We start from the raw sequence: 22,686 nt of genomic DNA on the forward strand, positions 1-22,686 counted from the left end.
CCTCCAGATGGCTTCAGCTGATATACCAGGCTTTTACCAACATATGTTACTGGGTGAATCACTCCCTCCAAGCTAAAAAACAAAGATATGCTTTCAGTTCAGTCATCAGGTGAACTACATTGTCAGGAAATCATTTTGAAGAGATTTCTTCCTGAAAAACAGGTCTCTGACAGCCAGCTATGGGAGGGGTATGCTGCTATGGGAGGTGAATCTCATATGCTGCTATGGGAGGTGTATGCTGCTATGGGAGATGTATGGTGCTATGGAAGGTGAATCTCATATGCTGCTATGGGAGGTAATATGCTGCTATAGGAGATGTATGGTGCTATGGAAGGTGAATCTCATATGCTGCTATGGGAGATGTATGCCGCTATGGAAGGTGAATCTCATATGCTGCTATGGGAGGTGTATGCTGCTATGGGAGATGTATGCCGCTATGGGAGATAAATCTCATATGCTGGTATGGGAGGTGTATGCTGCTATGGGAGGGGTATGCTGCTATGGGAGGTGAATCTCATATGCTGCTATGGGAGGTGTATGCTGCTATGGGAGGGGTATGCTGCTATGGGAGGTGAATCTCATATGCTGCTTACCTGCATGGGGCATGGAAGAATACGGAATGGAAGCAGTAACCAAGGCCGTCTCTAGACTTGAGGGCTTTAAACAAGATACAAAACGTGTCAAAATTGTGTAATGAAACATTAAGCTTTAAAATTCATGGCAATTTCTGGGATTCTACACATTTTGCAGTTGATCTGGTTTCTACCTAAAGGCTCTGACACAGCCCGCTGGCTTTTATTGACCTGCTGGTCACCTAAACATGCCAAAACATTGATGTGGCCCAAAACGTCAGGTACTCTTACAAAGCCACAGGCCACCCCTCAGAGTCTGGGAAGAAAATCCCACTTAGTCTATAGTGTGGAACAAATTCAGACATTTTATGATTTATTGGACAAAAAAGTGGTGAAATAGCAGGGAACTGGTGCACTGTAGCCCATGCTACCATGGTCTCTTCAGTCACACTGTATCTTATGAACTTAGTGTAAACAGGCCCCTGATCTGTTCCTGACTGGGACCTCCTTTCACTGAATTTTATGTTTTAAAAATATCTGACTACCCTGATGTAACCAGGCAAACATGGCTTTATGAGTCAAATAGGTTTCACTTCTTGTTTTCTTTGTGAATAAATAAATTAAATGTCAACAACCGTTTATGACTGTGTCCTCGCGAGATTTCGGAGTTGTCGTTTGAAAGCTGTTGAAAGCAGTCCACAAGGATGTGGCTTCTGGCCGGTCGGTGGTTCAGATGGGACGGGAAGCGCTCTGGAACGAAGAGGTAACCAGCTGTAAGTTACAACGGAACAGAATACAAATGCCCATTTGGGATACATCATTTTTTATACGGAACTGACACCGAAAACTCGTTGTAGTGCCCTTTTGCCACGTGTCAAGTCGTTTGGCGGATCTATCTATCTATATTTTTTTATACGGTAAGTCGGATGAAATCGCTAGCTTCCTAAACCAATACAACGGCAATGTTAGCCTGAAAGCTACGGTTAGCTAGAAGCAAACCCAGGCAGTGGGGTAGCTAGCGTAGCTATGTCACAAGTTTAACTAACGTTGTTAGGCTCTGGCTCTACTTGGAAAATATAAAGCCGCTGTTTAATTGTGTTTTCAATTAACTCGTTTGGGTGTTTTAACTTTACTACAATATCTATGCTTTTCTTTTCATAACAGAAAATAATCCTAAATCCGCCCCGATGAGTTTCGACTTCCCAGAAATCTTAGCGTTAGAACGCTAACAAGTTAGCAATTTAGCTTCGACGGAGATGTAGGCTGTTTTTTTAATAATTCAAGACATTTAAACATTAACATTGAATTTGGAGTTTGTTAGGACTGTTTGTATACAATAATATTGTACGCCAATTGCTGTTTGTTTAGCCAGTTAGCCACGCTGATACATTAGCTAGGTAGGTAACGTTCGCTAGCTGCTGTATATGTAGTTGGTCATTTGTAAACAGTACGTTTCAGTAACTAGCGATGTACGTTTCTAGCCAGATGTGGTATGTTGTATTTTCTTTACCCTTCAATTCGAATTTGCTTCTAACAATCTGTACTGTAGCTACCTAGAGCCAAATCTCTACGAAAAGCTTTGTTTCCCCACAATATTTTCTGAAATCTAACTAGTTATCTGTTCCTGCCAGTTTTTTTCTTCAATCAGATGTATTTATTATAATACATTTTATTTTTCCAATAATATCTAATGTTGTTGACCAATCCGTTGGTTGCTCTCTTCTTGAACATCATAATTAGTCTTGAGTTGGTTTTCCTGGTCATTCAGCAACAGGAAGAGCAGAAACAGAGAGGGTCTTTATACCCTACAAAGTGCAGGTCATTTTCTCTAACATTCCCTGAATTCTTACTGCATACCAAGAAAGCTAGTGGTTGAGACTGTTCGTTACAGTACATCAATTCAATTATATTTATAAACCGTGTGTTTCAAAACAACAGAATGTCATGACCACTGACCGGATGTAATGGTCTGTCAGATGTTAGCAGTGGTTCCGTACTGTGACCTGGTCATTGTTTCTGTCCAGGAAGTTACTTAAGGACTCATGGACAAGGATGGACAAATTTGTCAAGAACCCATTGTTTTGAGGCACACCCCAGCGGTCTGGGTTCTGGAAAATGTGCCATTACTTCCATTAGTTGTAAGTGATTGCAGTCCCAGATCTCGTTCGGTGCAGCATGGTGACAGGGCTCATTAGCAGTGATCCGTGGTGCCGTGTCTTACCAAATGGGTCACGTTACTTTTTACCTGACATGGTTGGCCCATCTATATGCACTTCTCTGCCTGAGCTGTGGCCAAACTGACCTCCACTTCTGATCCTCAACATTGGAGGTTTAAAGCATCTTGCTGACATTACCCCCCATTCCACATGGCATAGAGAAATCCAGTCTTTTATTTAGTACTGCTTCACCCGCCTGAACAGTGTGCCACGGGCCTGCCAGCGCTGCTCGTGTGAGCCAGGAATTTAATGGCTGGAGGTGGGTCTGGGCTCGGGTAGAGGAGTGTTTGTGTAAAGGGTTGATTCTCCCAGCAATATGCCTGTACATGTTCAGTGCTGTAATTTAGCTGTCTGACTAGAAACCCTAACAGTCTAATATACATTCAATCCAACGGGGCCTTTTACAAATCTGTGTGATCTGAGGGCCAGTTGTCTAATGCACAGCCCTGAGGGGAAACATGTTGAGTGTCAATTTTAACCTCACACTTGTTTGGTTTATTTTATTATTATTATATAGTATGATGCTTTACATTATTGCCAAATTGAGTCAAATGCATATTTATGTAATTTTTTTATAGAAAGACAGACATTTGTGTATACTGGGTTATCGAAGGTTTACATGTGTTCTGTAGGATATTTGTAAATGGTCTGACTGTGATTTGCTGTAGATGTTGTTTTCACTGAGTAAAACAATGTTCTGGAGTCAGCCATTTGTACAGCAAATTGTTTTTCAGAGATGCTGTTCAAGCAGATTCCCCTGCAGTAATTTTGGTCAAATGTCTCCTTTTGTGTTGTGGCTTACTGACCATGTTTCCAACTATTGGAGAAGATTCCTGATGAGAATATTGAATTCTTGGTCTGTGAAGTCTAATTTGAGTATACATCATCTTCTGGGTCTCTGTTTGGTTATTCATCAAACTATTTTTCATTATTTTGCGTTAATCAAAAAAAAAATCTACATACATTAAAGTCAGAAGGTCTTTTTCTTTTCTTTAGGTTTCCACACTTTTCCATATATCTATATAATTTCTTAATGGCATGAAGTTTGTTTGATCTTGATGCTTCGTAGTTGGGTATTGTTCTATTCAAATATGTTGTGAGTGGTCTGAATTTGGAGGGAATGAGAAGACTGACCACTGAGAGACATCTGTAATGAAGCTACATGAGCAGACCTCATTAGTGTATTTACTGCTGACTTGTATCTCTAGTATGAAGTGCTGACTTGTTTGTATTCTTAGGATTTGGTTGGCAGCTTGGCCCAGCACCCCAAAAAGCCTCATGTTTATGGGCTGTTCAGAGGGTGTAAATCTGAATGGTGGGTTGGCCCGAGATGTCTCCATGAAATGGCAGGCAAGTGACTGGGTCACCATCCATGTTACAATGAAATTTAGATAGTTGTGCAAGTGGCAATTCTCAATGGCATTCTAAATTTGCAGTCGAGGCAAATTGAAGGAGTAGGGTAGCATGTGCAACTGAAATGCAGGGATAGCAGCAATGAGGTTCCCAAGGTAGACGTGTATGTAACAATAGAAAATGCAAGTACAGTGGCAGTTCTAAATGTGTAATGAAGGCAATTTTAAGGTGCATGTCGGCATGCGCAAATGAAATACAGGAATAGCAACAATGACATGTACCTGTAGACAACTGAAACCCTTATCAGTCTTTGTAAGGCACTGACAGAGTCCAGTAGTACAACAGGTGGGTATGTAACCCTAATCCCTTTAAGACAGAACTCTGAATGAATCCTCACATGACCCCACTGGTTAAAGACACTTCTCTGGGGCTGAATTCAGAGCTTCCCTCCCCTGCCAAGGTCATGGACTTGTAAAGTGCAGAAGGACAAAGTTGAATCCTCTAGAGCTGTGCAGGCCAGAGTAAACAGTTTTCATTTTCAAGAAGGAATGAAAACCTCACTAGTTGCCCAATCACTGGGCATATTGAGGCCTGTATTGTTTTTAAGAGCTATATATTGTGTTGATTATTATTTTACTGTCTAACCCTCTTCATGGTGATTGGGAGGGGCCCTAGCCTCGTCGTGGCCTAGTGACTGTTTGCTCTGGGAGTCTCAGTTGTGGTCATCGACCTGAGAGGGGTTCTCAGAATGTGGATGTTCTAACTGACTTCCTGGATGAGTGGGTTATTGTATGGAGGAGAAGTGACCTGGCAGGATGTGTATCTGAAGATATGTCCTGCTCTTCAACTCTCCCAAACCCACTGGGAGTTGCTGTGGCAAGGCCATAATCAGGAATGGGACATTGATATTGTGACAGGAAAAGGGGGTGAAACTAGATGACGCTCTCCAATCAAAGGGAAGTGGATAATCACTGTAAATATACTTTGTTTAGCAGATCACGACTAAAGGGGTAATTATAGGTCTTTCCTTACGCTTGTTTTGTCAAAGGCAGTAAGTTGGTCTGTGAAGTTTCAAGCCTATTGCATCAACCAGGGATGTTGTTGTTACTGTGGAAAAGTTGACTGGCCCAAAGGTTATAGGCCAGTGTGAAGTAAATAGTGTTTAGGGGCAGGCCCTGTTGATCTGATGCTGGTCTCTGCCTGCCTCCTTCCCTGCCTGCCTCCTTCCCTGCCTGCCTCCTTCCCTGCCTGCCTCCTTCCCTGCCTGCCTCCTTCCCTGCCTGCCTGCCTGCCTCCTTCCCTGCCTGCCTGCCTCCTTCCCTGCCTGCCTGCCTGCCTCCTTCCCTGCCTGCCTGCCTCCTTCCCTGCCTGCCTGCCTGCCTCCTTGCCTGCCTGCCTGCCTCCTTCCCTGCCTGCCTGCCTGCCTGCTTCCCTGCCTGCCTGCCTGCCTGCTTCCCTGCCTGCCTGCCTGCTTCCCTGCCTGCCTGCCTGCCTCCTTCCCTGCCTGCCTGCCTGCCTCCTTCCCTGCCTGCCTGCCTCCTTGCCTGCCTGACTCCCTGCCTGACTCCTTGTCTGCCTGCCTGACTCCTTGTCTGCCTGCCTGCCTGACTCGTCTGCCAGTCTGTCTAGAAACTTGATTTGAACCACATTTAATATATCTGAAATGGATTTCTTGGCTTGTAGGCATGCCTGTGATTTAAATCTGACCTGATATTGTTGGAAGACTCTTCTCTAAAATGGAATAACTTATGTTCATGTTGTAAATAAAACCATACTCTTTAATTTAAAGCCATTTTTTGATTTGCAGATGGAAAGTCCACTGGTAAGTGGTGGTGCCATTACAAGAATCAAAGATAAATGTTCTAAGTAAACTAAATGTATTGCTATAGGACATAAACAGAGGTGGTGGTTGCTGTAGCGATGATGTTGATGACACAATCTTCTGGCAATAACCTTTTAAATATTAACAACAAAGTAGTTCATATAATGGATCAATCAAATTAATGTGTGCAGCAGAAAGAAACATATGGATTAAGGCTTATACTGGAATTAAGCTACATGCAGAAAGGAGTCTGCTGATTATGGCCATAAAGCATCATGTATGTATTCTACTAAAACCTTCAGATATGAGTGTTTTCCCCCCCATTTTTTCAATCTGTGAAAGAAAATCGGAACATGGCCAAACAAATGACACACAGAGCCCTATTCCATATGGATCAGGATCTACAAGGCCAAACGAATGACACACAGCCCTATTCCATATGGATCAGGATCTACAAGGCCAAACGAATGACACACAGCCCTATTCCATATGGATCAGGATCTACAAGGCCAAACGAATGACACACAGCCCTATTCCATATGGATCCGGATCTACAAGGCCAAACGAATAACACACAGCCCTATTCCATATGGATCAGGATCTACAAGGCCAAACGAATAACACACAGCCCTATTCCATATGGATCAGGATCTACAAGACCAAACGAATAACACACAGCCCTATTCCATATGGATCAGGATCTACAAGGCCAAACGAATAACACACAGCCCTATTCCATATGGATCAGGATCTACAAGGCCAAACGAATAACACACAGCCCTATTCCATATGGATCAGGATCTACAAGGCCAAACGAATAACACACAGCCCTATTCCATATGGATCAGGATCTACAAGGCCAAACGAATAACACACAGCCCTATTCCATATGGATCAGGATCTACAAGGCCAAACGAATAACACACAGCCCTATTCCATATGGATCAGGATCTACAAGGCCAAACGAATAACACACAGCCCTATTCCATATGGATCAGGATCTACAAGACCAAACGAATAACACACAGCCCTATTCCATATGGATCAGGATCTACAAGGCCAAACGAATAACACACAGCCCTATTCCATATGGATCAGGATCTACAAGGCCAAACGAATAACACACAGCCCTATTCCATATGGATCAGGATCTACAAGGCCAAACGAATAACACACAGCCCTATTCCATATGGATCAGGATCTACAAGGCCAAACTAATTTTATTTTAACCTTTATTTAACCAGACAAGTCAGTTGAACATTCTAATTTACAACCACGGCCTGGCAGGAGGAAGACATCTTTTTGAGGGAAAGGACACAAGTGAATAAAGGGAGTACGAAAGAAAAATAGAAAAAAGAACACAGAGCCCTATTCCATATGGATCACAATCTATTCCTGGTTCTGCCAAATCAAAACAAACTACATTGACTGTTGGCCTTTTAACTTTGCTGCTAAAGCACCCATGGGTTTTGGTGAATTGCTACATCCATAGTACAGTATAAACGCCTGCATTTAGTAATCGTATATCATTCCTGGCCATTTCCAGTCATACTATAAAGGGCACCATTTTGACCGGCTTCTAATGCATGGTGTACCATCAATCTGCTTTCTGTGGTTCTTCACAGTGGGGCTGATGACCCATTTAACAGGATACTTTTATTAGAGCTCAATTATTTAAGTTCTCAGCTGACAGACTTGTAGCTAACCAACCAGTGGGCCAGCAGTGAGACAACCCACCAGTGGGCCAGCAGTGAGACAACCCACCAGTGGGCCAGCAGTGAGACAACCCACCAGTGGGCCAGCAGTGAGACAACCCACCAGTGGGCCAGCAGTGAGACAACCCACCAGTGGGCCAGCAGTGAGACAACCCACCAGTGGGCCAGCAGTGAGACAAGCCACCAGTGAGCCCGGGCCAGCAGTGAGACAACCCACCAGTGGGCCAGCAGTGAGATAAGCCACCAGTGAGCCTGGGCCAGCAGTGAGACAACCCACTAGTGGGCCAGCAGTGAGACGGGCCAGCAGTGAGACAAGCCACTAGTGAGCCCGGGCCAGCAGTGAGACAAGCCACCAGTGAGCCCGGGCCAGCAGTGAGACAAGCTATTTCCAGTCCTCCGTTGGGCTTGTAGGAATGTGTGTGAGTTCTTTTTTTATTTTTTTTTGTATGGGCCCTACTGACAATCAAAAATATTCCCTGATTGTTTCCTGTGAGGAGCTTTTTGCTCTGAGGGCTGTGTTGCTGGTCTACTACAGACAAACCCTGTTATTTATGGGCGCTGCTCCTTTCTAAAGGTCAGCATAGAGCCTTTTGGCTTTCCTCTGTACTTGGTCTGCTTGTTCTAACTGAATGCTACTTCCTGATTGTTGTTTAACAGTTGTATAGTAAGGCAGGGAAGGGTGCCTTTAATGGCAATCTGTCCTCCATATAAGCGTTGCTCAACTGGTATTCTGTCTGGTACCAATTTTGACAATGATAATTAAATTGCAATCCCATATTGTTTACAACTTGTCAAGGCCGGGCTCATCTGCAAAAGAGTCCCTTGGTCTCAGCATGACTTCCTGTGTTAAAATCAAGGTTAAATTATAACATGGGCTATAGGTATATTTCCAAAATTTTTTTTACATCCATTCACTATTAGAAAACATTTAATATCCTGTTTCCAAAAATGTTGGGATGCTGTGTAAAATGTAAAGAAAAATGGAACGCAATGATGTGCAAATCATGTAACCCCTATATTCAATAGAAAGTAGTACAAAGACAACATATCAAGTATTGACTTAGAAATGTTAATGTTCTTGAAAAATGTATGCCCACTTAAAATTTGATGCCAGCAACATGTTTCAAAGTTGGGACGAGGCAACAGAAGACTGAAAAAGTTGTATAATGCTAAAAACACACACTGGTGGAACATCGCACAACTAATAGGTTAATTGGCAACAGTTCAAGAACATGATTGTGTATGAAAAAGCATCCCAGGGGGGATGAGTCTTTCAGAAGTAAAGATGGGGAGGGGTTCAACACTCTTTGAAAGATTGCGCAGGCAAATAGTGCAATTTAAGAAAGTTTTGCAAAAAATCTACAGTACATAATATTAAAAGATGACAGATGCTATTTGCACCCAGGTGTCTGTAGCCAACAATGATATTTTCACCCGGGGTGGAATTGAAGTTGAACCAATAGCCCTATTTTTGGTGGCTAAAAACAATATAGCTATATATGGCAACACAGCAGAGTATTTCGATTAACTGCAGGAGTTTTAAATGTTTCACATTTTGCCCAAGCATGTTCAGGTGTAGCCAGTTAGAGCTAGCTAGCACTAACGCTACTCCTTGTCTGTATGCCTTCATCATTGCTGGCTAACATTTGCTAAATTAGCTGGGCATAGCTAACCATGGATGGTTGTATTTTGTGTTTAATGTAGCCTACCTTTTTTTAAATTTTAATCCTCCTTTGGCACCTGCAACTGTTGAGGCACGTAGCAATCAACCTTTGTATCGTTTGGTGCCCGCGGCCATTGATGCACGTAGCTATCCGTTACGCATTGCGTTATTTATTTGGGTTGGTGTAAATAGCCGGTTAGCTGACGTGGCTATTCTCACCCGGGTGCTAATAGACCCTCTGTTAAGGGACACGGCCCAAAACCAATATTGGATGGCCTTGCTCTTTGGGCCCTCAGGCGGCACTGCATTATAGACACAATTCTGTAGTGGGAATCACTGCATGGGCTCAGAAACACTTCTGAAAACCTTTGTCTGTGAATGCAGTACATCACTGCATCCAGACATGCAAGTTAAAACTCTACCATACAAAGAAGAAACCATATATAAAGTTTTTCTGGATGTATAATACAGAAACGCTGCCACTTTCTGGGCCCGAGCTCATTTAACGAACTGCGGCAGAGGAAAGCTGTCCTGTGGTCTGAGAATCTAAATTGGAAATAATTTTTGGGAATAATGGACGCCATGTCCTCCAGACTAAAGAGGAGAGGGACCATCCAGCTTATCAGCACACAGTTCAAAAGCCAGCATCTGTAAAGGTATGGGGGTGTATTAGTGTGCATGGCATGGGTGACTTGCACATCTGTGAAGGCACCATTAATGCCCATCTTTTTTGAAACCTGTTACTGGCATCAAATAGAAAATGGGCATGTATTTTTTCCAAATACAATTTCCCCCAAAAAATCCCAAAACAACAAAACTGAACATTAAATGCCAAAACTGAACATTAAATGTTCAGTTTAAACATTTAATGTCTGCGTACTATTTTCAATTACATTTAGGGATGAATGATTTGCACATCATTGTATTCTGTTTTTACTACCATTTTATGCAGCTTCACAACATTTTTGGAAAAGGGGTTGTAATATCATTTCAAGGTAATTATTACAAATCATTATAGATCACTAAGAGGATGTTATAACAGGCTTGGCTACATATCGTTCATTAAAATATGCAGGTTAATGTAAATTTAAAAATGCAGTATTTTAATGTAAATAAAACATTGGCCAATAATAAGTTATGTGGTGAACCACATAAAAAAAGTGATTAGGTTTTCCTCAAAGCCCTCTTTCTCCTTTCCTAAATCCTGACCAGTCCCACAGCACGATGCTCCCGCCAGCATGCTTCACTGGGAAGTGGGTATTAACCAGGTAACGAGCAGTACATTGTTTTTGCCAAAATTCATTATTTCGACAAGGTTTGGGAAAAATGTCTTGTGAACGAAGGCATGTGGACAATCTCTCTCTACTCTACCTACCATCCGGCTGGTTGAAACAGAATTTTCTATCACAGTCGGTGAGTGCAGATGACGTTATGGGAAAAACGTCAACCCAGACAAACTATACAAGTAACGGCACTGCTGCCATAAAGGGAAGCCTAGCAGAAACCAACTGGCAGAGTAGCTAAGTTTTGTTTGGGTGTGGAGACACACACAGGAGATTATAATATATTTTTAATAAAAATTAAGTGCATTTCATGAACACCCATTTCATACTTCATTGGAGCGAAAACATCCTGACAGCAGATAAAAACTAAATATAGGAACATCATACAAATTACTCTGGTCTTGGAGGTTAGGTTTCACACAGCAAGGTGGTCCTGTAAGATTACCTGGCTGTTCCTCTGTTTTTGACTGCAGGGAACACCTGTACCTGTGTTGTGATTCAGGGCCCCTCCCACTGAGACAATGAGAAGTCTCTGTTTATGTTTTTCTGCAGAACTTACAGCTAACCAGAACCTGCTTGGAAACCAAATGTGTGTGTTGGTGTGAGTTCTCAGGAACTGAAAGTGGTGACCGATTGCACCTCCAGCAGTCTGCCAAACCAGCTGGGTTTCTTCTAGATAATCTCCCTCTCGTCACCCTCCTCTCATTCCTCCCTGGGAGTCTCCCTTCTGTTCCAAGGAAAGTTTGAGTATGAGAGAGTTTTTCTCTCTCTCTAGTTATTACCAGCTGACTCTCTACTGTGCTGTTGCAGCAATATCATTTTATTATGTTTAGATAAACTCTGAGGTGATTATCTTCTCTCAAAGTAGATGAGTCACTTCAAAGTTCAACACACTCTAATTTCTCTTAATTTACTGGTGACCTGCCCAGTAGAAGTGGATCTAGCTAGTCTCCAGCCTCTACAATGTTTGTAGGACATGGGGAAAGTCTGTTTGTGGTTAGCAACACACACATCAATACCATTGAGCTGTTTCCTTTAAGACAGTCTGCAGGCTGGGAGAAAGGAGCTAGCATGTAGCCTTAGAAATGTTTAATCTCTCCAGCGGTTTATCAGCCTGTTCATAGTGTTCTGAAAGAGGATAAACTGTGGCCTGGAAGAGTTGGTTGGCGTGATGGATTACCAGGCTACGGCTTAGGCTACATCTCTGATGCAGTGAATGCTACAGGTTACAGGCTATGGGTTTAGGCAACCCAGGTTAAAGGGTTAGGGTTCAACCCTGAAAACAAGGTGTGGGGGGGGTAATAACAGAGTTTACATTTAGGCCTAAGCATTGCATTTTCGTGGGTCTATTTGGAGATATGTTCTAAAGAAAGCCTCTACTCTCATCAAGGCAAACCGCAGTGTAGGAAGTTTGCTAAATGTTATTAGAACTTTGATTTAACCTGGTTCTGTGGTCCAATGTCTTCAGACAAAAGGCTGAAAACTTGTTGGAATGGAGGTGGTGTCTAATTGTAGTTTTGGAGACTTGATAGACCTTAGATGTAACCAAATTTTCTTTTGTGATCCTTGGGGCCTTTTGGACCTCGGTCTGACATTGACATTTCTTAGTAATTGGCCTTGTGGAGGAGCATTTCCAGAGCTCAATACATTTTATTTTTAGTCATTGCTTACTTTACGCAGGTCAATTTCCTTATGTCTCTGTCTGTTCTCTGACTTTGATACCCCAGTGAAACAGGAAGAAATGGATGACCACTTGAGTTCCTAACTCATATGAACCTGAAAAAATATATGGGGCAAATGTCTGTTCAGTGAAAGTTCTGTCTTGCAAGCATCATGCCAATGGAAAGGGTTTCTAAATCTGCTTACTTGGTTAAAAAAAGGTGTAATAAAAACCATTGTGCATGTTTGGGCAGGTTCTCTCTTCAGTTGTATTTTCAATAACATTTTGGTGTCTGAATGGGAACCAGCATTCTAGCCTGTTACACCCTCCGGAGCCTAGTGTGATTAACAACCAGTTTGACCTGATCAGATGCATTTTATTTAGGGAGACAATTATCCTGTCAGAACTCTACAGAACTTGGTCAATATGATCGTGTTGCAATTATAACAATCATTACCAGTGGTATGTAAATATCACTTCCTCTCAGGAACTGCCTGACTCCCATGGAATCTGTTGGACTGCTACAAAGGTACCTATTTTACAGCTATACATGTTGATACAGAAGTATTCTGATCATTCATGAGCATTTACCTCCACCAAATATCAAAACAGAGATCAAAGTGAAACTAGATGGGCCTAGTTCTGCCGGCACGTGAGTAGAACGGACTGTGGTGAGACAGGGAGGTCTGTATCAAGAGTCTGTATTTATGATCTAAATCTAGATACCTAGTAGCCAGTAGATGTGTGTTTGGGGTAATTAACAGGACTTTACCCAAAACAGACAATCATGCAGTAAACATGGGCCTGCACCTTATCCTACAACACGTTGATAATCCAGTAAACATGGGCCTGCACCTTATCCTACAACACGTTGATAATCCAGTAAACATGGGCCTGCACCTTATCCTACAACACGTTGATAATCCAGTAAACATGGGCCTGCACTTTATCCTACAACACGTTGATAATCCAGTAAACATGGGCCTGCACTTTATCCTACAACACGTTGATAATCCAGTAAACATGGGCCTGCACCTTATCCTACAACACGTTGATAATCCAGTAAACATGGGCCTGCACCTTATCCTACAACACGTTGATAATCCAGTAAACATGGGCCTGCACCTTATCCTACAACACGTTGATAATCCCATAAACATGGGCCTGCACCTTATCCTACAACACGTTGATAATCCAGTGAACATGGGCCTGCACCTTATCCTACAACACGTTGATAATCCAGTAAACATTATTATCCAGGTACCTATTCAGTGGTCCTGCATTTAACACCATCACAACAGTCTCTCCTGCAACCATTAAGCCATGACTTTCTGTTCATTTCTGGAACATGGTTTTATTTCATAGCTACAATGATATTGTCAATATGGCATTGCAACATCATTTAAATGGTTTGCTGTCTGTTATAATTACATCATCAAGCCAGGGGTTCTAACCTAGGAAGCTGCACACAGGAGTCCAGTACCAAAAAAGCAGTATCCCAGGGATTCCAATCTAAGACGTTGTACACTCAGGTCCATGTCTCTAACCACTATGCTACTGAACAATGAATAGTTACTAGGCAGAATTTCAGAATTATTGTAGACATGCATGCAGAGTTCTGGACAGAACAGGACACTGACTCCATTTTGTAACCTGCCTACCTGCCAGGAACAATGCCTTTCTGTTAATTAATTCTGCAGTTAGTCTAAGGAGACTATAACGTCAATTTATTTAAATGAGTGGGAGATCATAAGATCATCTAACATGTTTTTCATTTTTGCATCGCCAAGACTCAGATAATGGTGGTCACATTTGTGTTGAGTTTCCTGACTCTGTCTTTTGGTGGTGTCCTCTGCAGGTGTGTGTGGCCTTGACCAGATTCAGCCCTGTGGGCCATAGGAGACCAGGCGTGGAGAGCGGGCCCGGGGCCTGGCCGCCACCAGAGAGCCCCCCCATGTCTTAATGGCCTCCGCCTTCTCCTCAACACGCTGTCCCCTCAGCCCCTCTCCCCCTCCCCCTCCCCCTCGCTCCCAGTGGAGACCCCACTACCTGGTGGGGAGATGAGTCTGCAGCAGCTGAGAGGGTCGGAGAAGGACCTCCACTCTGCCACCTCCTCTACCAGCCTGCCCTCCGTCAAGAAGACCCCCAAGAAAAGACGCCTGTCGCTTCGCTCGTTTTTCAGCCGGCGTCGCCGCGGTGACCCCAAGAGGAAGTCCCGGGCTCTACCGGGCGGCGTGGACGGGATCGCCAGTGTGGAGAGCATCCACTCAGAGATGTGTCACGGCGATAAGACCTCAGCGCTCTCCGCCCCTGGCGTGGCGTCCACCACCTCTTCCTCATCTTCGACCTCTTCCTCTGAGCTCCTGGAGTGTCCTCTCTGTCTCCTCCGCCACACCAGAGACCGTTTCCCCGACATCATGACCTGCCACCATCGCTCATGTGCTGACTGCCTGCGCCAGTACCTGCGGATAGAGATCAGCGAGTCCCGGGTCAACATCAGCTGTCCAGAGTGCTCGGAGCGCTTCAACCCGCACGACATCCGCATCATCCTGGGAGACCCGCCCCTCATGGAGAAGTACGAGGAGTTCATGCTGAGGCGCTGGCTGGTGGCCGACCCTGACTGCCGCTGGTGCCCCGCCCCCGACTGTGGGTAAGAGATACATGCACTCATCATTGGAATGGCCACAGGGCTTCAGTGACTACCGGGGGGGGGGGGTGGCGGCTTAGTTCAGTGACTACCGGGGGGGGGGGGGGCTTAGTTCAGTGACTACTGGGGGAGAAAGGGACTTGAAGTGTATTCAAGCTAAGCTTAGTTGTGTGGTTTGAATGGTTCATAGGTGTCTCTGGCTGCTGAATCAAACAGCTGTTCTCTAATAATGGCATGTTAGGTAGACTGACCCCCTCTAGACAAATGTCCAAGTCACACTAATAGAATGCATTACTCAGACAGTGGAAATAGCATAACAGAACTAACATCTCAGTCACTGTGACACACACACACTGCAAAATGACAGGAAGATTAGCTGCTCTTATAGATGCAGCTCATGTGTTCATAGGCTTGGCCTGGAATAAGCGGTTATGGCACAGTAACATCTGATTGTTCCAGGGGATTTATTCATCAGTCAGAGCAGCCATTAGGTCCTTCTGCTGAAACGCTTCCATGCGTAACCCCAGACCCTCACTGTAACCCTGCTGGGTTCACCTGTAACCCCAGACCCTCACTGTAACCCCAGACCCTCACTGTAACCCTGCTGGGTTCACCTGTAACCCCAGACCCTCACTGTAACCCTGCTGGGTTCACCTGTAACCCCAGACCCTCACTGTAACCCTGCTGGGTTCACCTGTAACCCCAGACCCTCACTGTAACCCCACCTGTCTCCGCCCAGGTATGCTGTGATAGCGTTTGGCTGTGCCAGCTGTCCTAAGATCACGTGTGGCCGTCAGGGCTGCGCCACTGAGTTCTGCTACCACTGCAAGCAGCTGTGGCATCCCAACCAGACGTGTGACGCGGCGCGGCAGCAGAGAGCCCATAGCCTGAGGCTGCGCACCTTCCGCTCCTCCTCCCTCAGCTACAGCCAGGAGAGTGGAGCAGCAGGTAACCTCACGCTCACACACAGGACCCGTCTGATCTGGCTGCAATAAATATTAAATCTGGCTGTTCCCTCTCTGTCCTACCTCTAGCTGACGACATCAAGCCGTGTCCGCGCTGTGCTGCTTACATCATCAAAATGAACGATGGAAGCTGTAATCACATGACCTGTGCCGTGTGTGGCTGTGAATTCTGCTGGCTCTGCATGAAGGAGATCTCTGACCTCCACTACCTGAGGTGAGACTGAATGACTGACCTCCACCTCAAGAGTTGAGACTGACTGACTGAATGACTGACTGACTGACCTCCACCTCCAGAGTTGAGACTGACTGACTGACTGACTGACCTCCACCTCCAGAGTTGAGACTGACTGACTGAATGACTGACTGACTGACCTCCACCTCCAGAGTTGAGACTGACTGACTGACTGACTGACCTCCACCTCCAGAGTTGAGACTGACTGACTGCGAACTTATTGAATAAAGTTTAACGTGGCTGTGATATAGAAAAGAGTGTGGTAAATAACCAATGTGTTAATGTTACCCCACATCAGTAGTTATATAGGGTTAAAAACAACTTGCCCCCCAGTCCCTCAGGCTGCACCTTCTGGGGTAAGAAGCCGTGGAGCAGGAAGAAGAAGATCCTGTGGCAGCTGGGTACACTGGTGGGCGCTCCAGTGGGCATCGCTCTGATCGCTGGCATCGCCGTCCCTGCCATGATCATCGGTATCCCTGTCTATGTGGGGCGGAAGGTGAGTTGGGCCCCTTTTAAAGGACTGCAGAAAGACTACTCTTCCTGTCAAATCTTCAATGAAAAAGTCCCACTGATGGTACCAATGCTACCTTCATAGAAAATGAGTTGATGTGCTTTACCTTTTTACCCTCACAAATGTGACTGTAACTCTTTACCACTGAGCTGTTGGCTATTATGATCCCGGTCAGGAGCTCGTATGCATGTTCTGCTCCAGTGTGCTGCTCACCAGCTGTCTAGGACACCTTAAAGGAACTCTGGCAAAATGTTATTTTCTGCAGTCATTTATTACTTGATTATTCTTCCTTCATGTTTTCAGGAACTTCCCAGTGCTTTTCTAATGCCTGTCTGTCACTACAGACCATAGACCTAAATCCTTCCCATTTCACCTCCTTCAGAGTTTTATTTTACATATTTACTGGTGTTTATTAACATGACCAAATGTATTTTATTTAATCACATACTTGTTTCCAATAGTGTCATAAAATAGAGAATTAAGTAGATTAAATCATGCTTTAACTGTACCTTTAACGTAAACCATGTTTTGAAATATTTCTTTAATGAAGAGCGTGATGGTTAATGTGTTTTATTCAAGTGGTTGCCAAAGGAAGAAGTCTCTGGCTCAAAGATGTTTGAGAGAGGCTGATCTAGAAGACACTTATTAGATACCAAGTTTTAGTATCTGAGTGTCAGCTTGTGATTTGATTACACATAATTACCATTGATCCATCTTGGACTTCAGCTACTGACTTGTCAGGTCTGTCAGTCACCTCCATGTATCATTGGATACAGTAGAATGGTTTGGTGAAAGGAGACGACATTCTGGCAAGGCCCGGTGTTAGTTTGGAACCCCTCTATAAATCAACTGCCTTATTAAAAACCCTTTTTCCCATCAGCAACTGTCATAAAGTGCTTCTTCAGATACTCCGTCTAAATCCCCACAGAGGAAGCACTGCAGATGTTAAAACATGGACTGGCAGGAATGTAACCGTGAGCTGTGCCAGACTCACGTGATCTTATCCTCTTCCCTTAGATACACAACCGCTATGAAGGAAAAGACATCTCCAAGCACAAGAGGAACTTGGTAATAGCAGGGGGAGTGACATTGTCAGTCATTGTCTCTCCAGTGGTAGCAGCAGTCACTGTTGGTAAGTTCCTTCACTTGTTTTGATCAACTGTCAACCAGCTTGGTCTGTCAGATCAGTTAGTTGACGAGTAGAAGAAAAACTCTTAGGACTTTGTTACGTACAGAAAGCAAATAAGCATTTAAAAATAGCTGTAGGTTTATTTAATTGATCTGGGTTCATAGAAACTACTCCCACTAGAAGAATACTTTTATATCCAAGCCCCATCCACAACACAGATGTTGCACCTGCTTGTCAAGTTCATGAAGGGTTATTATAGCAGCAGCTTCCTGTGACTATAGCAGCAGATAGTCTTCCTGTTGCTGATTCTGTCTCTGGGTGTTGGTGTTTTGACATTTCTATCTGTCTTCAGGTATTGGTGTTCCCATCATGTTGGCGTATGTCTATGGGGTGGTGCCCATCTCTTTATGTCGTAGTGGAGGGTGTGGTGTCTCCGCTGGCAACGGGAAAGGAGTCCGCATCGAGTTTGATGATGAGAATGAGATGAACGTAGGGAGTGGAGCTGCTGCAACTGGTGAGTCATCACAAACATCATCAAACAGCTCACTGATTGGTCAAGTGATCAACATCATCATTAGATAACGGACCAATCAGTGAGCTATCTTATTACATTCTACTCTGCCATATTCTGTATTGAGTTGTTCTTTCATAGCTCTGTGTCTTCACCTGAAGGAAGGGCTGGGTGATACAATGTCAATCATAAATAAAAGATACACTGATGATTTCTTTTAAACAGACAGGGAATATGACCTTCATTTTACGTAGCGCTTTATGATGTATAATATAGGGATGAGTTTCGGTACCCCAAATAATTATTACTTGATCACTGATTTGTTATTTCTCAAAAACAAAGCAGTAGACTTTGTCATTGACATGTGAAGCCTGGTTTTTGTCTGTGGAAATGCTCTCCTGCTCTGAGTTTTTGTGTTTGCTTATGTGATGTAATTAAATATCAAAGTGGTGCAATTGCAGAGAGAACCTTACAGTTCTGAAATGTCAGTCTGGAAACAACAAGGTTCTACCTGCACAGAATGTTACATGACTCCAGTGGTTAGGGTTAGGGTTAACCCTAACCCTGTTACATGACTCCAGTGGTTAGGGTTAGGGTTAACCCTAACCCTGTTACATGACTCCAGTGGTTAGGGTTAGGGTTAACCCTAACCCTGTTACATGACTCCAGTGGTTAGGGTTAGGGTTAACCCTAACCCTGTTACATGACTCCAGTGGTTAGGGTTAGGGTTAACCCTAACCCTGTTACATGACTCCAGTGGTTAGGGTTAGGGTTAACCCTAACCCTGTTACATGACTCCAGTGGTTAGGGTTAGGGTTAACCCTAACCCTGTTAAATGACTCCAGTGGAACCATGACTTGGTTGTCGTCCTCAGACACCACCTCCGTGGCCGAGACCCGAAACAACCCCAGCCTCGGGGAGGGCAGTCTGAGTGCCAGCGGGAGTCACATGGACCGCTTGGGGGCAACGAGGGACAACCTCAGTGAGAACGCCTCCACCATGGCCCTGGCTGGAGCCAGCATCACTGGCTCTCTATCCGGCAGTGCCATGGTCAACTGTTACAACAGGTAGGCTCTTTATCTGGCAGAGTTACGTTAAAACCTAGAGCATTTTCAGTGGGGCTTTAACCACCTTTCCTATTGAAGTGGTTGAGTAGGCTCCATTTCATGTGTTTTTATATATGTTGCCACAGTCTGGGATGTGTCGAGGGTCTGGGATGTGTCGAGGGTCTGGGATGTGTCGAGGGTCTGGGATGTGTCGAGGGTCTGGGATGTGTCGAGGGTCTGGGATGTGATGTATGCCATATCTCCTCCAGGCTGGAGGTGCAGGCTGATGTCCAGAAGGAGAGATGTAGTCTGAGTGGAGAGTCGGCCACCGTCAGCTTGGGGACGATCAGCGATAACGGCAGTACCAAAGCAATGGCCGGGTCCATTCTGAACTACAGGCCTCTGGACAGGTTAGCAGCTCCATGTGGACCCATTGGGTCGTTACTCGTTGCCCTAATAAAGACCAGTGCCTAACGGGTTAACTTGTTTCAGGGAGGGCAGTCTGGAGGTGACTGTGGACGTGGAGGGGAAGCAAGAGAAGAAACTGCGTCACCACAGCAACAGCAGCAGCCTGGAAGAGGGCAGCAGTGGGGGGCGAGGGGTGGGGGTGTGTTCCTCTGGCTGCCCCCATGAGTCTATTTCCTGCTCCTCCAAGTGGGCCAAGGACCCCTCCAGCTGCTCCTCGGGGGGCAAGAAGAGCAAGACTAAGTTGCGGAGCAGGAAGACCAGCGGCGGAGCCCAGATCAACCAGAGACGGGAGGAACTGGACGTCCAGCTGTTGGAGCAGCGCAGCACCAACTCCTCCGAGTTTGACTCCCCCTCCCTCAGCGGCTCCCTGCCCTCCGTAGCTGACTCCCACTGCAGTCACTTCTCAGAGTTCAGCTGCTCCGACCCCGAGACCTCCAGACCACCTCCTCTAAACCCCTGCTGCATGGACCTCCCCTCCCAACGACCCCTCCCCTCCCTGGGCTCCGATGTCACAGTCACCCCCCTTCCGGAGGTGGAGAACGACCGGCTGGAGTACTGTCCGGCAGCTGCCTGCTCCTTGGCCTCCGGATCTCCAGAGGGAGGCGCTGGGTTAGGAGGAGCAGGATGTGCCTTGCTCTACATAGCGGAGGAGAGTGTGGGTCTGATGAGAGCAACACTGGAGGAGCAGGACTTCCTGGCAGAGGAGGACCTGAAGGAGACCAAGAACAAAGATACGGACGGTGTCATTGCCTCACCCCCCCAACCTCACTGCCCTGTGACGGGGGCCTGCATTCAGACGGACATATAAACTCTGCTGGCTGGCTGGCTGGCTGGCTACAGGACTCCTGTTACTACAAATGATCTGGCCTAATGTTTTTGAAAACTTCTTAAAGCTAAAGATCCACTTTTTTCCCAGGTGCACGCTTTAAGAAGGAGCTGGGAGGAGGGTCAGGGGGAGGGGCTGAGGAAGGGGAGGGGCTGAGAGGAGCAGAAGGGGGAGGGGCTGAGAGATGTCTCTCTATTGGTGGGGTCTAATGATTGCTTCCATATTAGAAGTCAGACAGCTGAATAAATGAGACAGATGGCCCAGGTAAGTTAGAAAGGATGAATCCAGCAGACAGCCCAGGTAGGTTACATTGAGCCAGGGAAAATCTCATGTTCTACTCATTAAAGGGGTTTTGTCAGTTAAGGGTTTTGGTCAGTGATAGGAACACTAAATTGAGTTATCCATAAGAACCAGAAGTTGTATGGCAGGCTCTGTTTGTGGAAAGAGTAGTAAGCAGACATCCAGTCAAGCATCCACTTATGTAACAGTTGCTGTGATGGCCTGGTCACTAGATATTCACTGGTGTCTCGACCAAGAAATCACATGTGGATCTGACCAGGACACCTGGAGGAATCTGGCGATGTAGTGCCCTGTTGCTGGATGCCCTCTGAATGGCCAGGGGTTTCAACCGTTACCCTATATGGTCTGGAGCCTTTGGCTTTTCTGTTGCATCATTAGTGTCACCCAGCAGGTGTTCAGGTCTGAATCGTGGTGAGAGAAGAAAAATAAAAATAGTTAATCAACATTGGAACGAACTTGGAGATCCAGAGTTGTTTGTGTAATTCCATCTATGAATGCTGATAAACCACTGTGCCTCTGACACAGTCTCTGCCAGCCAGGCTACCAGCCAGGCTGCCAGCCAGGGGCTCCACCCCCTAATGGGTGTTAATCATCTCTTCCAATGCCTGTCAATAACAAAAACATCTAAGAGGGACCAGTCACTAATTCATTTTTTCCCCCATGACAATTATTTTAAACATGATTATTACCTTGCTAATGTTTGTTTTTTGTTCTATGGTTTTTGTATTTCATTTTCCATGTTGGGAAGTGTTGTAATAATATTGATTGTGTTGTTGACCGGCGAGGAACACAGCGCTTTTCTGGCCAAATCAACATACAGTTTGCAAAGTTAGCTATACTGGAGTTATTACAAAACATGTCAAGCTTTGAGCTAACATTCAATATGATTAAAATGTGAGTGGCCATGTTTGCAGATGGGAACAAAGTGGTTAACTCTCCCTTTCAGTTCTGCTATAAGAGAATATATCTTACAGTAGAGTTGTGGATGTCTTGGTGCTGTCCGGTCACCTCGTGGTCGGGAGAGTCAAGACGGCCCAAACCGCTCCGCAAACCAGGCTAACAGAAATGAGCGATGTCTTCAGGCTGGCCATCGCCTGACCACTGAAACATGCAAATGAAGATTTTTGTACTTGTGGTGACTCATTGTGCCTTTATGAAAAAGCTTTCTTTCCATTTCCTGATTCCTCCTCATACTGTGTCTTCAAAAGATAAGAATCTGCCTCGTAAAAGCCACCTTATTTCCTGTGTTGTTCACAACTTCCACCAGGGTTGTAGTAGTCTCCTATACACAGTAGGGAGCCATTTGAGATGCGCTGAAAGACCCTCTTAAGTCAAGAGATGCTTATGGACCCACCTCTGCGTGACCTCCCAGCCTACCAAAGACCGCTGCTCAGGCTCTTGTGCTGCATGGTGTCACCGCGGAGACGGCAGCTCAAATGGCTCTCTGGTGGGTGTGGCCTCTCGACCCTCCTGTCGAGGGATCTGTGGTGGGTGTGGCCTCTCGACCCTCTTGTTCGATCCGTTGAGTTGTGGTGCTCTGAGGAGAGTTGTGGTGAACTACGGATCAGATCCCTGTTTGCTGCTGTTTAACTATGACCCTGAACTGGGTACGTGATACTACGAGTGGCAGCTGGTTCTGGCAGAACACTGAGGACACCTACCCTGTGTAACACAGAGAGGGAGGAGCTTATCTTTGTATACTTGTTTCCTAATTTGCTTCATAATATGCGTGTAAATGCATATCTGACAAAATAAAATTATGAATCA

The 22,686-nt window shown here is 45.1% G+C and overlaps 1 protein-coding gene across 2 annotated transcripts; it reads left to right on the forward strand.

The window, feature by feature from the left end:
• The first annotated feature begins 1,258 nt into the window (after positions 1–1,258).
• Positions 1,259–21,876, forward strand: rnf19a (ring finger protein 19A, RBR E3 ubiquitin protein ligase). 2 transcript variants are annotated; one of them, XM_029122770.2, is made up of 10 exons: positions 1,259–1,345; positions 14,143–14,934; positions 15,671–15,879; positions 15,966–16,110; positions 16,462–16,624; positions 17,657–17,771; positions 18,121–18,282; positions 19,154–19,346; positions 19,595–19,735; positions 19,818–21,876. In XM_029122770.2, exons 2-10 carry the CDS (start codon positions 14,345–14,347, stop codon positions 20,599–20,601), a joined length of 2,502 nt encoding a protein of 833 aa, XP_028978603.2. In that variant the 5' UTR covers positions 1,259–1,345; positions 14,143–14,344; the 3' UTR covers positions 20,602–21,876. The 2 variants fall into 2 exon arrangements, with proteins under 2 accessions (XP_028978603.2, XP_010898220.4); XM_010899918.5 differs by having other exon boundaries at positions 1,300–1,489.
• Positions 21,877–22,686: the final 810 nt, after the last annotated feature.

This window comes from Esox lucius, chromosome 10 (genome assembly GCF_011004845.1).
Source record: "Esox lucius isolate fEsoLuc1 chromosome 10, fEsoLuc1.pri, whole genome shotgun sequence".
Lineage (NCBI taxonomy): Eukaryota > Metazoa > Chordata > Actinopteri > Esociformes > Esocidae > Esox > Esox lucius.

What these genes read in the sequence shown, in the direction of transcription:
- rnf19a (XM_029122770.2), top strand. Translation starts at nt 14,345, where the DNA reads ATGAGTCTGCAGCAGCTGAGAGGGTCGGAGAAGGACCTCCACTCTGCC. An exon ending in CCAGGAGAGTGGAGCAGCAG is followed by an intron (nt 15,880 to 15,965) that starts GTAACCTCACGC and finishes TCCTACCTCTAG; the next exon opens with CTGACGACATCAAGCCGTGT. An exon ending in ATGGTCAACTGTTACAACAG is followed by an intron (nt 19,347 to 19,594) that starts GTAGGCTCTTTA and finishes TATCTCCTCCAG; the next exon opens with GCTGGAGGTGCAGGCTGATG.